General features: G+C 67.9%; 1 protein-coding gene across 2 annotated transcripts; it reads right to left on the bottom strand.

Annotated features, from left to right (window-relative positions):
- Positions 1–974: 974 nt before the first annotated feature.
- TMEM214 (transmembrane protein 214) lies at positions 975–11,153 on the bottom strand. Of its 2 annotated transcripts, XM_084516047.1 has the most exons (17): positions 10,986–11,147; positions 10,697–10,884; positions 9,273–9,423; positions 8,268–8,402; positions 8,015–8,097; positions 7,289–7,394; positions 6,464–6,545; positions 5,447–5,548; positions 4,769–4,910; positions 4,534–4,625; positions 3,974–4,022; positions 3,742–3,855; positions 3,245–3,362; positions 2,669–2,765; positions 2,239–2,407; positions 1,626–1,777; positions 975–1,315 (listed from the first exon to the last, which is right to left on the bottom strand). In XM_084516047.1, the coding sequence occupies exons 1-17, from the start codon at positions 11,104–11,106 to the stop codon at positions 1,189–1,191; spliced, it is 2,028 nt and encodes a 675-aa protein (XP_084372173.1). In that variant the 5' UTR covers positions 11,107–11,147; the 3' UTR covers positions 975–1,188. The 2 variants fall into 2 exon arrangements, with proteins under 2 accessions (XP_084372173.1, XP_084372174.1); XM_084516048.1 differs by lacking the exons at positions 975–1,315; positions 1,626–1,777 and adding an exon at positions 2,483–2,586 and having other exon boundaries at positions 2,271–2,407; positions 10,986–11,153.
- Between the last annotated feature and the right edge of the window lie 1,380 nt (positions 11,154–12,533).

Genomic DNA, 12,533 nt, shown 5'->3' with positions numbered 1-12,533 from the left:
GGCCCCGCCCGCCCCGGGACGGTCACGCCCCCCTTGTGGCCACACCCCTTGTTGGCCACGCCCCTTGCCCTGGCCACGCCCCCCCCCCCCGCTCCCCAGGTCCGGCGGCGGGCTGGGAACACGTGCGGGGGTGGGCACGTGGGGGGGGGGGGGGGGGGGGGGCACGTGTGTGTGTGTGTGTGGGCACACATGGGGGGAGCACACGGCCAGGGGTGTGCATGGCTGAGCACCACAGGGGTGTGTGTACAGGGTGTATGTACGGGCTGTGTGTGTGTGTGTTCATGTGTACAGGTGAGCACAGACACGTGTGTGAGCACGTGGGTGTGGGGGATGAGCATGGCCAGGGATGTGCACGGGTACATGTGCACGTACAGCGGTGTGCACACGTGTACATAGATATGTTCATGTATATATGCACAAACCCTCACAGCTCACACACAGCTCCCCACACCCCCATACCCCTGTGCACACACACACACACACCAGCACACGCTGCACGTTGGTGCACACACACACACAGAGGTATCACAGCTGCACCCACGTGCACACCCACACATACATGTACATGTACATGCACAGCCAGACGTGTGCATACACACCAACACACGGGCAGCTGCACAGCCACACACACACACAGCACACACGGTTATCCCCGTGCACACTCATACACACACCCACACCCCCACGGGCACAGCCCCACACGGGCAGTGCCACAACCCCAGGATGTCAGCACCGATCCCACCGCCTGAGCCCCCCCAGGTCCCCTAGGGCTGCCCAGGGACCTGCGGGCTGAGGTGGGGGCAGTGGAGACCCTGGGGGGCAGGGGGACACCCGGGACCCCCTGTGACCACGAGCCCCTTCCCAGCCCTGCTGGAGCAGCAGCAGGCAGCATCCACCTGTCTGTCCGTCCGTCTGTCTGTCTGCCCCCCCCCCCCCATGCCCCCCTGTGCAATAGAGGTGACAGGAGGCAGCAGGAGGACCCAGGCGCTTCATTGCCCCCCCCGTGGGCAGCAGCCGAGCGCTGGCCCCGGTGAGACCCAGGACAGGGAAGTGGTCGGGGGGGTGTGGGGGGGCAAAACTGATTCTGAGGGCGAGCACAGCCCCGCACCAAGGCCCCCAGCGCTGTGCAGCCCGAGGGTCCCAGGGCCCCACGGTGGCTCCAGCACGTCCCCAGGCTCGGGCAGCAGCTCAGTGTCCGGAGATCATGGCCGAGGCCCAGTTTGTGACGGCCAGGGTCGTGTTCTGCAGGTACGCCCACGAGGAGTAGGTGAGGCTGCTCAGCTGTGCTCTCAGGCAGTCCCACGACACCTCGCCGCTGCAAGAGCGAGGGGCAGGGGTTAGGGGGGGACACACGGGCACCAAATCCCCCCCCCCAGCTCCCCCGAGGGCAGCACCCACGTGCGGGGGGCACGGGGAGGTGCAGTTCCATGGGGGTGACGCTGACACGCAGCCAGCTGGGGGACCCCCGCGGCACCACCCCAGGGCTCTGGGCACCAGCACCCCCCTCCCTCGGGGCCCAGCTCGCTGCAGGACCCCCGCCAGCCCCCCCAGGGGGGAATTCTCCCCATAACACAGTCCCAGCACCTCGCTGCCCCCCGTGCAGCCGCAGTCCCGGCGGTACTCACTGGCAGGCATCCAGGCAGTGCTCCCAGCCCCGCTGCAGGGCGGCGGCGCCGTGCTCCAGCAGGGGCAGCAGGCAGCTCCGCAGCAGGAAGAGCAGCAGCTCCCTGACGCACTCGGCGAAGTGCAGGACGGCCTCGGGCACCCGGGACTGGAGCTGTGGGGCCAGGAGCAGGATGGGGTTGGAGAGCTGCGGCGGGCACCTGGCAGCACTGGGCACGGAGATCACTCCCGACCCCCATGCGCCCTGCCAGGGGCTGCCCCTGGCCGCTGGGTGATGCCTGTGCTCTCTGGCATCGCCCTGCCCCACGCTCCCTGCATTGGGCCATGCACAACACGCCCGGGGACACGTCTGTGCTGCTGGCCCCGTGCAGGGGCTGAGGCCACCTCCCTCCTACCCAGCTCCCAGGGCAATAACGAATGGCTCTGGGGCTTCTCCCCGCTCAGCCCCGATGCTGCTGGGCTGAGGACTGGGCTAACTGGGGAGATGTGGGACGTGGGCGTCCGCACCCACTGCTTGCTTCCTACCCAGCACCTCGCAGGACCCCGTCCCCTCGCTGGGGACCCCCATCCCCGTGCCCTCCTCCCGCGGTGCTCCCCATCAGCTCCCGTCCTCACCCATTCCAGCAGCCAGGGCAGGTGGTCCCGGGCCCAGGAGAGGTGCGAGGAGCACAGCTCGGAGACGCGCAGCGCCAGCTCCGCCGTCTTCGCCCAGAGCAGCTGCAGAGCGGGCTGCAGGACGGCGGCCCCCCGGGAGCAGCAGGCGGGCAGGGTGCTCTCCAACCACCTGCGGGAGAGCGGAGGCTGAGGCAGCGCCGGCTGCGCCGGCACCAACAGCAAGGCCACGGGAGCACACGTGTACCTGGAGACTGCTGCCACAGCCAGGGGAACGGGAGAACTCAAGGGCTGAGCTGAAAAGCACTTCCAGGAGCACCTGGGGAACGCTTCCCAAGCAAAAAGGGCTCCCTACAGAAATCACCTGGTGCTGCATTAGCAACTTCTCACCCCCTCAGGCGCACGCGCTGCTGCTTGACCGAGTGCCACTGACCTGTACCCCTCCAGGGAGTAGTGGGACGCCTTGTGCCAGGCTTGCTGCGAGGCAGACAGGATGCCGGAGGAGCGGAGCACGCGAGCAGAAGTGGAGGCTGCAAGAGGAGGGAGCAGCCCCTGAGCAGCGTGTCGGCGGGGCTGCAGGCCTCAGGAAGCTGCCTGCAGGGCTCAAAAGCTGCCGGGGGCTGCCCCCCTTTGGTCCCCAGGAGGTTTCCCTGGGCCACACAGCTCAAACTTCCCCAGGAAGTGCTGGGACGTGCCCAGAGCTGACAAATGGGCCAGGAGCTCCGGGGCCCAGAGGAGCCCAGGCTAAGGCAGCCCCGGGGAATACAGCCCGGGAGGTGGCAGGCAGGGCCGGGGACGTGTCGCCTGCACGGTGACCTGCCCCTGGGACACGGGCTGGCAGCTGAAGGCAGCGGCACGGGATCGGGACGCAGGGGAGGCCGTGGGGGCCTGGCTCAGAGCGGGGTGTGCAGGGTGATGGCAGCAGGGCGATCACTGCTTCGGGGCGTGGGTCACCTCCTGGGTCACCTCCTCCCCTGCAGAGCCCAGCGAGGGGCGGCGCGGGCCCTACCCTGCAGCGAGCCGTGCGTCCGGACGTCGTGCAGGAGGAAGCCGACGGCGAAGACCAGGCCGATGAGGAGCAGCCGGGACCAGGGGAAGCCACCGCCCTTCATCTTCTGCAGCAGCACCTGGGGGACACCAGCAGGGACCCCGTCACCTCGCTGCTCCCGAGCCTGGCAGCTCCGGCAGCAAAGGACGCCCTCCGTGGGGAAGCCCCGGCAGCCCCCAGGCTGCAGGGTGAGCTCTGGGCTCCTGCACTGCAGGACTTTGTCCCCGTGTGTTCCTCTGCCACCTCCTCACCCCACTTTGCGCCCACCCCCGGCACAGAGCTTCTCTTGGGGGTGCTTTTGCTGCCACAAAACCAGCGCCACAGCAGCTGGCAGGGACCAGCACCGCCTGTCCCCGTGTGTCCCGTGGGTGCTCTGGGGACCGCAGCTCAGCCCCGAGCACCGGCAGCAGGGAGCAGCCAGCCCCCGCCCGGCACCGGGAGCCGAGCCCCGCGCTCACCTTGCAGGCGGCATCGCACGCTGCCACGTCCTGCTCGCTGCCCGGCCCCCGCGCTGCCAGCTCCTCGTTTGTCACCTTGAAGGAGCGAACCGTCTCCTGCAGGGACTGCCGCACCTGGGGGCAGGAGCTGTGCTGCGGAGGGGCGGCGCGGCACCGAGCACCCGGTGCCCTCAGCCCGTCCCGGCGGGACCCCAGCAGGGGCACGGGACCACCCCTGGCCACCCGCCCTTACCTTCCTGCTGCCGTTGTCCCAGGACTCCAGCAGGTGGTTCAGGAGCAAGCTGCAGGGTGGGGGAAACGTGGGCTCGGTCAGCACCCCGAGGAGCAGCGCGGTGCTGCCGGGGCAGGGCTGGATGGCCGGGGTGCAGCCAGCAGTGGGGCGCACAGCCCGCAGTGCCATGGCCCAGTGACCAGAGCCACCAGGGAGCCCAGCCTGCAGGGGCATGGTGGCCCCAGAGAGGGGCCAGTGGTCACAGTGGCTGTGCCTCACAGCCCGCGCTCCACTTGGCCCTGCTCCTGGAGCAGGGCACTGCAGGAAACGCGCCCCAGCAGCCCCGGGCGGCTGTGCCGTGAGCCCCGCAGCTCCCACACAGCAGCCTTGGCAGGTTGGGCAGGGGGCAACCGGCTGCTGGCTGGGACTGCCCAGCTCGCCAACGACTTCCCAAGGCAGGCCGGCATCGTGCAGCAGCATCCCTGCCCGCGGGAAGCCGGCACCCTGCAGCCAGCCTGGTGTGGGCACGAGGCTCCGACCCCGCTCAATGTGCAGGAGCACCGCCGGCCGCAGGCACCCACCTGGACTGGGCGAGGTGCTTGGTGTAGAGCTGCCTCCAGACGCTGAAGCTCAGCGGGTCCACGCTCAGACACTGGCTCATGGAGGCGAGGAGCTGGAAGGAGCACGGCACCCAGCTGCCCTCACGCTGCCGCGGGACGCGCCGTGCCCGAGCGCCCGCTCCCAGCCTCGGGGACCCCGGGGCAACACGGCCCCGGCAGCGCAGCCCCCGCGCCCCCTGCCCCGACCCCCGCTCACCTCCTTGCGCATGGCGGGCGGGCAGCTCGGCGTGGCGCGGGACAGGAAGGAGGGGAAGTAGGTGTGCAGCGTCGCCTCCGGCCTCGCGCCCAGCGCCAGCACCTTCAGGCGCGGGTAGAGCCGCCGCAGCTGCTCCTGCAGGCTGGGGACAGGCACAGCCTGCGGACACCGCCCTGCCACGGGGACACCACCGTCCCCATCCCCACCACGGCCCTGCCACGTGTGCCCGGGAGGTAACCAGCCCGCGAGGCTCCGCAGCCCTCAGCAATCTGACAGCTGAGCACGTAAGGAGGCTGGGGAGCACGAGGGAGCACAGCACAGCGCAGCGTTCCCATCTCGCCCCTTCTGCTTTTGGTTCACTGAACAGCCCCGGGAGCACGCGAAGTGCCTGCTGAGTGCTGCTGAGGCACGGAAGGTTGGGTGAGGGCAGCCTGCCTGAGCACTGCATCCCCCCCCATGTGCAGCCTGCGGCCCCTCCTGTCCTCATCCCGCTGGCATTTCCCCACCACGCTTGCTCGGAGCGCTGCTGCCTGTGCCCCTGCCTCCCCCGGGGATGCTGCGTGCCCCCCACAGCCCCACAAAGCCCCCACAGATCAGCCAAGCAAAGGGCCGGGGGCGCTGCCCCACACTGCAGAGCCCCGCACACTGCCACATGTCCCCGGGGCGGCACAGCCCTACCTGGGCGACAGCGAGTTGTTGGGCATGAAGGCGAAGTCCAGGAGGGGGAAGAAGTCCTTGGGTCCGATCATACCGAAGCCTTTGGTCAGGTTTGGGTGCATCCTGCAAGGCGTTGGGGAGCGCTGTGGTGGGTGCCAGCCGTGCCGTGCCGGCAGCTCCGTCCGTCCCCCCCCAGCCTCCCCCCACTGTGCTGGTTCACGTCTCACTGGGAGCGCAGCTCAAGCAGGCGGCGCTGCCCAGCTCCCAAAATTGCCTCCCCACGGCCTGGTGCAACCACGGGGAGAGAAGGAGGCGGCTCCCTGGCATGGTGCAGGCGCAGCTGACGGAGCCCCTGCCCTGTCCCTGTGGCTTCCAGCTTCCCGCAGCACCCTGCTAACAGCGGGGCTCCCCCAGCCACAGACTCGCTGGCAAAGTACACAGGGAACATGGTTTTGTGGGCTTCACTTGCAGTGCCCAGAAGGCAGGGAGGTGTTTGTACTCGCTGCTGGTCTTAGACACCTGCAGCAGGCACGGCCGGTAAATGCAGCTCAGTCGGAGAAGAGAACCGTGGTCGGGTTACAGCAAATTGCTGAAGCAGTGGTTCAGAAGGACCAGGAGGAGCTGCTGCACCTCCTGCCCTGCCCTGCAGGAGGCTCTGGCTGCGGCTCCGCTGCACCTCTGTGGCCGGAGACCTCGAGGTGCCCACGCTGGACAAGGCTGCAGGGGCTCGGGACACCAGCCCTGGTCCTGGAACGGCCCCGGGCCCCTGACCCAGGGCACGGCCACGCTGCCAGCACCGCGGCACGGCATGGCACCACCCCGAGGGGACGGGCAGCTCACAGCCACCCGGTGCCGGGAGGTCCCTGGGGAGGACGGGCTCTGCTCTGCGCCCCTTACTGCTCCTCTCACTGCTCCTCTCACTGCGCTGCTTCTCACACACAGCACGTGCACACACACACGAGCACAGCACACACATGAAGGCACCAGGGCCGCCTGGGCAGGCTCTGCCCTTGCCGAGACGAAGCCGAGGTTACTCACATCAGCAGCCGGTCCAGGTAGGCAACAGCGTACGGGGAGAGCGCCTTGATCCCGAGCACCGGGAGCATGACTCCGAGCCACACTGCAGAACAGAGAGGCCATCAGCACGCAGGGACGAGGCCCCCCGCAGCACCCCTGGGTGCTAGGCATGGGTAAGCTGCTCCCACCTGCACCCAGCTCCTCATGCAGCAGAGGAGGACTGGAGCCCCAGCACTGCAGCTGCATTAAAACCCAGGGCAGGGCCACAGCCCCGCACTGACCGCCTGGCTCCTGACTGCAGGACAGCCCCCGGGAGCAGCAGCACCTCGCAGGGGCACGGTCCTGATGGAGAGCGGGGCCCAGCGGCACCCCCTGCCCTGGCACCAGGGCCCAGCACGGGAGCCCAGCCCAATCCTCTGGGATAAATGGGCTGCTGGCCGAGCAGCAATAAGCCACTTCTCAGTGTTTGGAGCAGTGACATCGTATAGCTCCGTGTGTTTACTCGTCTATAAACACACTCCAGCACACAGCCCTCCCGCTGCTGCGGCGGCAGCTAATGTTTAACATATATGGTTACGAAACGGGGGCAGGCACGGGGCTTAACGAGCTTAATGGGAGCGATCCCAGACCCCAGACAGCAAACTGTGCAGTGCTGGGGACGCCGCGCGGCATCCCACCAGCACCACGTGCTGTCACTGCAGCAGCTGCCTGCGGCATGTCCCCACACCCTGACCTCGAGCTGTCGCCCACGCACCGCCGGTGGCTGCCCCGGGACCCTGCCCTCGTCCTGGAGCCCCCGTCACAGCACGCCACGGCTCTGGACGCGCAGGCTCCCCGCACTCTCACCTCTCAGGCCTTCAGCGAGGTCGGTGAAGCCGGCTTGCCCCAGCGCCCAGAGGATGGTCAGGCACTTGGCCGGCCTGTTCTGGTGGGACCGCAGCAGCTCCAGGTACTGCAGGGAGCAAGGGGCAGCCGCTCAGTGGGACGTCCGTCTGTCCGTCCGTCTGTCCGTCTCACTGCGGCACCCAGCGGGCGGCTCTGAGCCACGGCTCCTCCATCGGGGTGCCAGAGGCCCCCACCAGATGAACACGGCGCCAGCAGGCTCGTGGCTGCCAGAGCCTGGGGACCCGCAGAAGTGGCACAGGCTACGGGTGGCAGAGCCTCCAGCACCCACCCGCTCGGAAGGAGGGGGCACCAAAACCTCTCGTTCTGGCCCCATAATGTCTGCGCAGAGCCCAGCAGACGCAGCCTGCTCCCTGCCAGGGGCGGCTGCACGTGGAGCATGGGCAGGGGTTGGAGCCTTGGAGGCCAGCAGGACGCCAGCACCCCAAGGGGCACCAGTGCTGTGGGGGGGCACAGGGTGGGCTCCTGCATGCACTGAGTGTGCCAAGCACGGGAGCTCCATGTGCAGGGCAATGCAGAGAGCTCCCAGGGCACCTGCAATGCGTGCCCGCTAATTACTCAGGCCCAGAAACACTGCGGGTGTGGGCAGGACCCTCCATGAGGACAAAGGGTTCGGGCGCTGCTCTGGCTGCAGCCCAGCACCAGCACACACCCACACACCCTGCTCACCTTGCCCAGGTTCGCGGTGGCGATTTTGGGTCTGTCCAGCAGCACCGCCTGGATGCAGATCCTGTACCCGTGCAGGGACTCCCCTGGAAGAGCAGAGAGGGACGCGCTCAGACACGGCCACGCACGGGCACCCGGCCCAGCACCTCCCCGAGGGCACGCGGGCAGGCTGCCCGTCTCGCCCCACGCAGGGGAACTCTGCTCCTGGCACAGGCAGCCAGCAGTGGAAGCGTTCTCACGGTCAGAAACCTCCCACCTGGGGTCTTGTCCAGCTCCTGCAGCATGGTGTAGATGCAGTGGTCGAAGAAGAGCTCCAGCACGCTGGAAGACTTTCCCAGCAGGGATTTGATGATGTTCCTCAGCTCTTTGTTCACAAGACAGTACGGGTAATCTGAAGGCAACACAGAGCAAGGAGCAAGTCAGCGAGCGCTGGCGCAGCCGCGGTGCAAACCCTGCCCAGCAGGCACAGGGCAGCGCCTCCAGGCCCAGGAGTGCCTCCCGCAATTATCCCGCAGTGCTCAGCACCAAGCGCCCTCTGTTACACGTCGGTGCTGCAGGGTACAGGCAGCTTCTGAGAAGGGAACCCTGCTCTCCCTCCTGCTGTCCCCCCCAGCGAAGTGTGCTCCCAGGCACAGGCAGAGCAGGAGGCTCCGTGAGAGGCGTGGGGGTACCCGCGAGCAGACGGCTCGGTGCCGTGCCACTGCACACAGCCTGGGGGGCCCTATGCTGAAGGGAGGCCCGGGGAAAGTTTCTAACTTGCCAGCTACACAGATGACTTCAGTGCTCTTGGCAGTCAGAGAAAAGTCAAATTAGAGATATCACAAAAATCAGCCAAACACAAACCCTATAAAATATGTCAAATTAAGATCACAGACCCGTGTTACCTAAGCATCTACTAAAGGCAGTTCTGGGAGGGAAGAAACAAGCAGCCCCAAGAAAGCCCCGAGCATCTCAACTGGCAGTGAATGAGCACAGACTTTGGGGCAGGCTCAGCCCCGTCCATCTCAGATGAAAACAGATTTTTCCTTTAGATTTCCAGTGACTGTTCCGCCCTGTCCACCCTGATGCTTCTAAAACCCATCTCTGATGCCAGCTGTCCTTTAACCTTTACTCTTTAAGAGCCCGTACACCACACGGGCTGCAAACTGGGAGCCCCGGCGCTTCCTGCAGCACCAACAGAAGCACGGAGCAGGCAGTGCCCCCCAGCCACCCCCCCATGTCCCCGCGGTGCCACCAGGCACAGCAGGCGGGTGCCACTGACCGTGGGCGTGCTGGCTGAGCGCGGGGTCGCTCTTGGGCGCCTGCAGCTTGTAGTTGAGGTAGCCGGCCAGGTCCTTCACCCAGACGGAGGGGTTCTCGGGGAACATGCTCTGGCTCTTGTCCAGCTCCTTCTGCAGGTCCGCCACGTCGAGCTGCGGATGACAGAGGTCCCCTGAGACACGCAGACCCCAGCAGGGGAAGAGAGGAGCTGGTTCTGGTGCACCAGGGAGCGTGGGGCCGAGGCGCTGCCCTCCCTGCCCTGAGACCGTTTCTGGCCTCGTTCCGTTTCTTAATAGTAACAAAGGCTCCTGAGGAACAGAAACCATGTTGGAAGTTGTGCTCACTGCCTGTCCTCACAGCTGCACTGGGTTCCCCTTTCTGCCCTTGGGCACCCACCGGCTCCACAGCTGCAGGGGCTGGGCTGCACCGAGCCCCACTCGGCCAGCGGCCCCCACAACAAGCCCTGGCCATGAGCAGCGCGCTCCTCGCCTTCCTCCTGCCACGTTACTGCCACAGAACGTGCCCATCGTCTGCTCCTGCCCTCAGCCAGCCAGCCCCCATCTACCTGAACCTCAAGGAGCTCAGGAGCTGCAGCAAGACTTCGACAGCTGCTCACCATTTTGCACCCAGCCTGACATTTGTCAGCTGCAGTCACCGGGCACTATTAGATCTGAGCCGGAAAGCCTTTTGTTGTGTGCTTCTTTAAGCAACTACTTTGAAGAGAATAAAAAACAAAAAAATAGCTGCTGCTGTGTCAAAAAAAACAAACGTAACCAGCAGCAGAGCTGAGGGGGCAGCAGTCCCATGAGGGCCCAGCAGCACTGGGGGCTGGGATGCTTCCAGCCCGGGGCTGCTCTGGTTGAGGAGCATCCTCCAGGGCCCGCAGCCCTGACACGCGTTGGGTGGCTCCGATGTGTGCCCGGGGCAGGGGCCGAACGGGGACCGGGGCTCGCGTTGGGCACAAGCAGGGCCCGGGCTCCGGGTTACAGCCGGGAGCTGGGAGCCCCGCAGCCGTGGGAGCGAGGATTTTGGGGGTTTCCCTGCGGAACCCGCCCGTGCCCGGCGCCACGAGGAGCGGCGGGACCGAGACGGAGACGGAGCCGGGCGGGTTCTGCAGAGCCGCTGCCGCCAGACGGGGGGGGCGGGAGCGTCCCGGGGGCAGGGCAGGGGCCGGGGCCGGGGCTCCCGGCAGACAGGGAGGGGGCGCGGGCACGAACCAGAAATTCCCCCCCGGCCGCCCCGACCGCGCGGCCCTCGGAGAGCGGCACCGGGGGCGGGGAGGCCCCGGGGCACCCCCGGCCCGCAGCGGGACCCCTCGGGGCCGCATCCCCCGGGGCGCCCCCACCCCCAGCACCTCCCGGCCGCCCGGTGCCTCCATCCCGGTACCGCCCCGGGGCTGTGCGGGGGTCCCGGGGGGGCACTCACCGCTCTCAGCGCTTCCTCCAGCGAGCGGAACCGGCCGGGCTTGGGGCCGCCGTCGGCCGCCGCCTTCCTGCCGCTCCTCCCGCCCTGCTGCCGCCGCGCCGCCTGCTCGGCCGCCGCCTCCCGGCCCGGCCTCTTCGCCGCCTTCTCCGGGCCCGGCTCGGGGCCGCCGCCAGCTGCGCCCCCGGGAGCTGCGGGGGGAGCGCGGCGACGGTGAGAGCGCAACGGGACCCCGGGACCCCGGCCCCGCGCCCCCCCGGCCCCGCGCCCCCCGCCGCAGCCCCGCACTCACGGGCCGGGGCCGGCACCCGCCCGGCGTTGGCCTCCCCCGCGGCGCGGCGGCCGCCGGAGCCCCCCGCGGGGCGGCGCCCCCTGCGCACCACCTCCCAGCGCCCGCCGCCCGCCGCCGCCATCGCCGGACCCGGACCCGGAGCCCAGGGGCGGGGCGGGGCGCGCTCAGTGGCTGCCCGCAGGAACACGTGCACCGCCAGGCGGCTGCCACGTCTCCGCCCCGCCCCTCCGGCAACGTCACCGCCACGCCCCCTCGGTGGGAACGCCCCCATGGGGACACGCCCACAGCTGGGAGGGGGCATGGAGCGAGCGGCCTGGAGGCGGGGCTCTGGTGTGGGAGGCGTGTCCATGCAGATCAGGGAACCCGCGGCATGCCGGGACCGGGACCAAGCCCACGCCACGCGGGGCGCCCCTTGAGCCCCCCGTGGGCGCGGAGCGGGCTCGGGGCGTGGGCGCTCGTTGGGGCGAGGAGGGGCGTTTGGGAGGGCCCGGGGTGGGCTCTTGGGGCTGGTGTCCGTGTGCTGGGGGTGCGTGCGCTGTGGTGGGTGCGGGTGTTCGGGGAGGCGGGGGCATACTTACCTGGCAGGGGAGACACCATGATCAGGCAGGTGGTTTTCCCAGGGCGAGGCTCATCCCCTGCACTCCGGGTGTGCTGACCCCTGCGATTTCCCCAAATGCGGGAAACTCGACTGCATAATTTGTGGTAGTGGGGGACTGCGTTCGCGCTCTCCCCTGGTTCTGCGGTGCAAAGACAGAGCTGGTGTCGGGGCGTTCCCTCTTCTTTCTTTCTCTCGTCTCCGCGGGCGGTTCTCTGGGGCTGCGGTTCGGCTCCTGTCCCGCGTGGGCTGCCCGGAGCCCACGCGCTGCGGGAGCGCAGCGCCAGCTCCTGGCGAGCTCCCGGTTCACCTGGGGGGAAAGGAGCGGGCGTGGCTCTAGGGGAAGGTCCACCGGGAGCCCCCTCCCCTCGCTCTGGGCCTGGGCCCGCCGCCAGCTGCCCGCGCACCCACACCCCCCCCGGTGCTGCTGCGGGGCTGCCCCAACGCCGGCTGCCTGGGGAGACGAGGTCTGACCCGGCGCAGCTCCGTGGGGCAAGAACGTTCTGGAAGGGGCAGGAGCCAGAAGTTGTGCGCCGTGGTGTTCAGAAAGGGGCCCTAAAGAATCAGTCAGCAGCACCTACCCGTCAAGCTGCAGCAGAGAACTGACTTTTCCTTTTCTTGTTAGCTTTCTTTTTTTCCCCTCGATGATTTCACTTCTCATTCCTGTAAGCTTGATTAATCCTGGGTCCCAGAAGGATCCAGAAGGATCCCGGCTGTTCTTCTGCTGGTGCATCGCGAAGCGGGGCGGGAGGCAGCCATGGACCCTGCCGTGACTCCCAGGAGCAGCAGAGGAAGCGTGGTTTAACTCTGCTGGGTTTTACACGGGGTTTTACCCAGCTGGGCAGCCGAGCTCCGCCTCAGCCGCTCTCTCACTCCCCCTCCTCAAAGCGGAGAAAAAACGATGCAAAGGGCTCAAGGGGTGAGATAAGGATGGGGAGATCACTCATCAGTTA

Source organism: Aythya ferina, assembly GCF_964211825.1.
Source record: "Aythya ferina genome assembly, chromosome: 3".
NCBI classification, from domain to species: domain Eukaryota; kingdom Metazoa; phylum Chordata; class Aves; order Anseriformes; family Anatidae; genus Aythya; species Aythya ferina.
The sequence above is the reverse complement of the archived record's forward strand: the minus strand, read 5'-3'. Positions and strand labels throughout refer to the sequence as shown.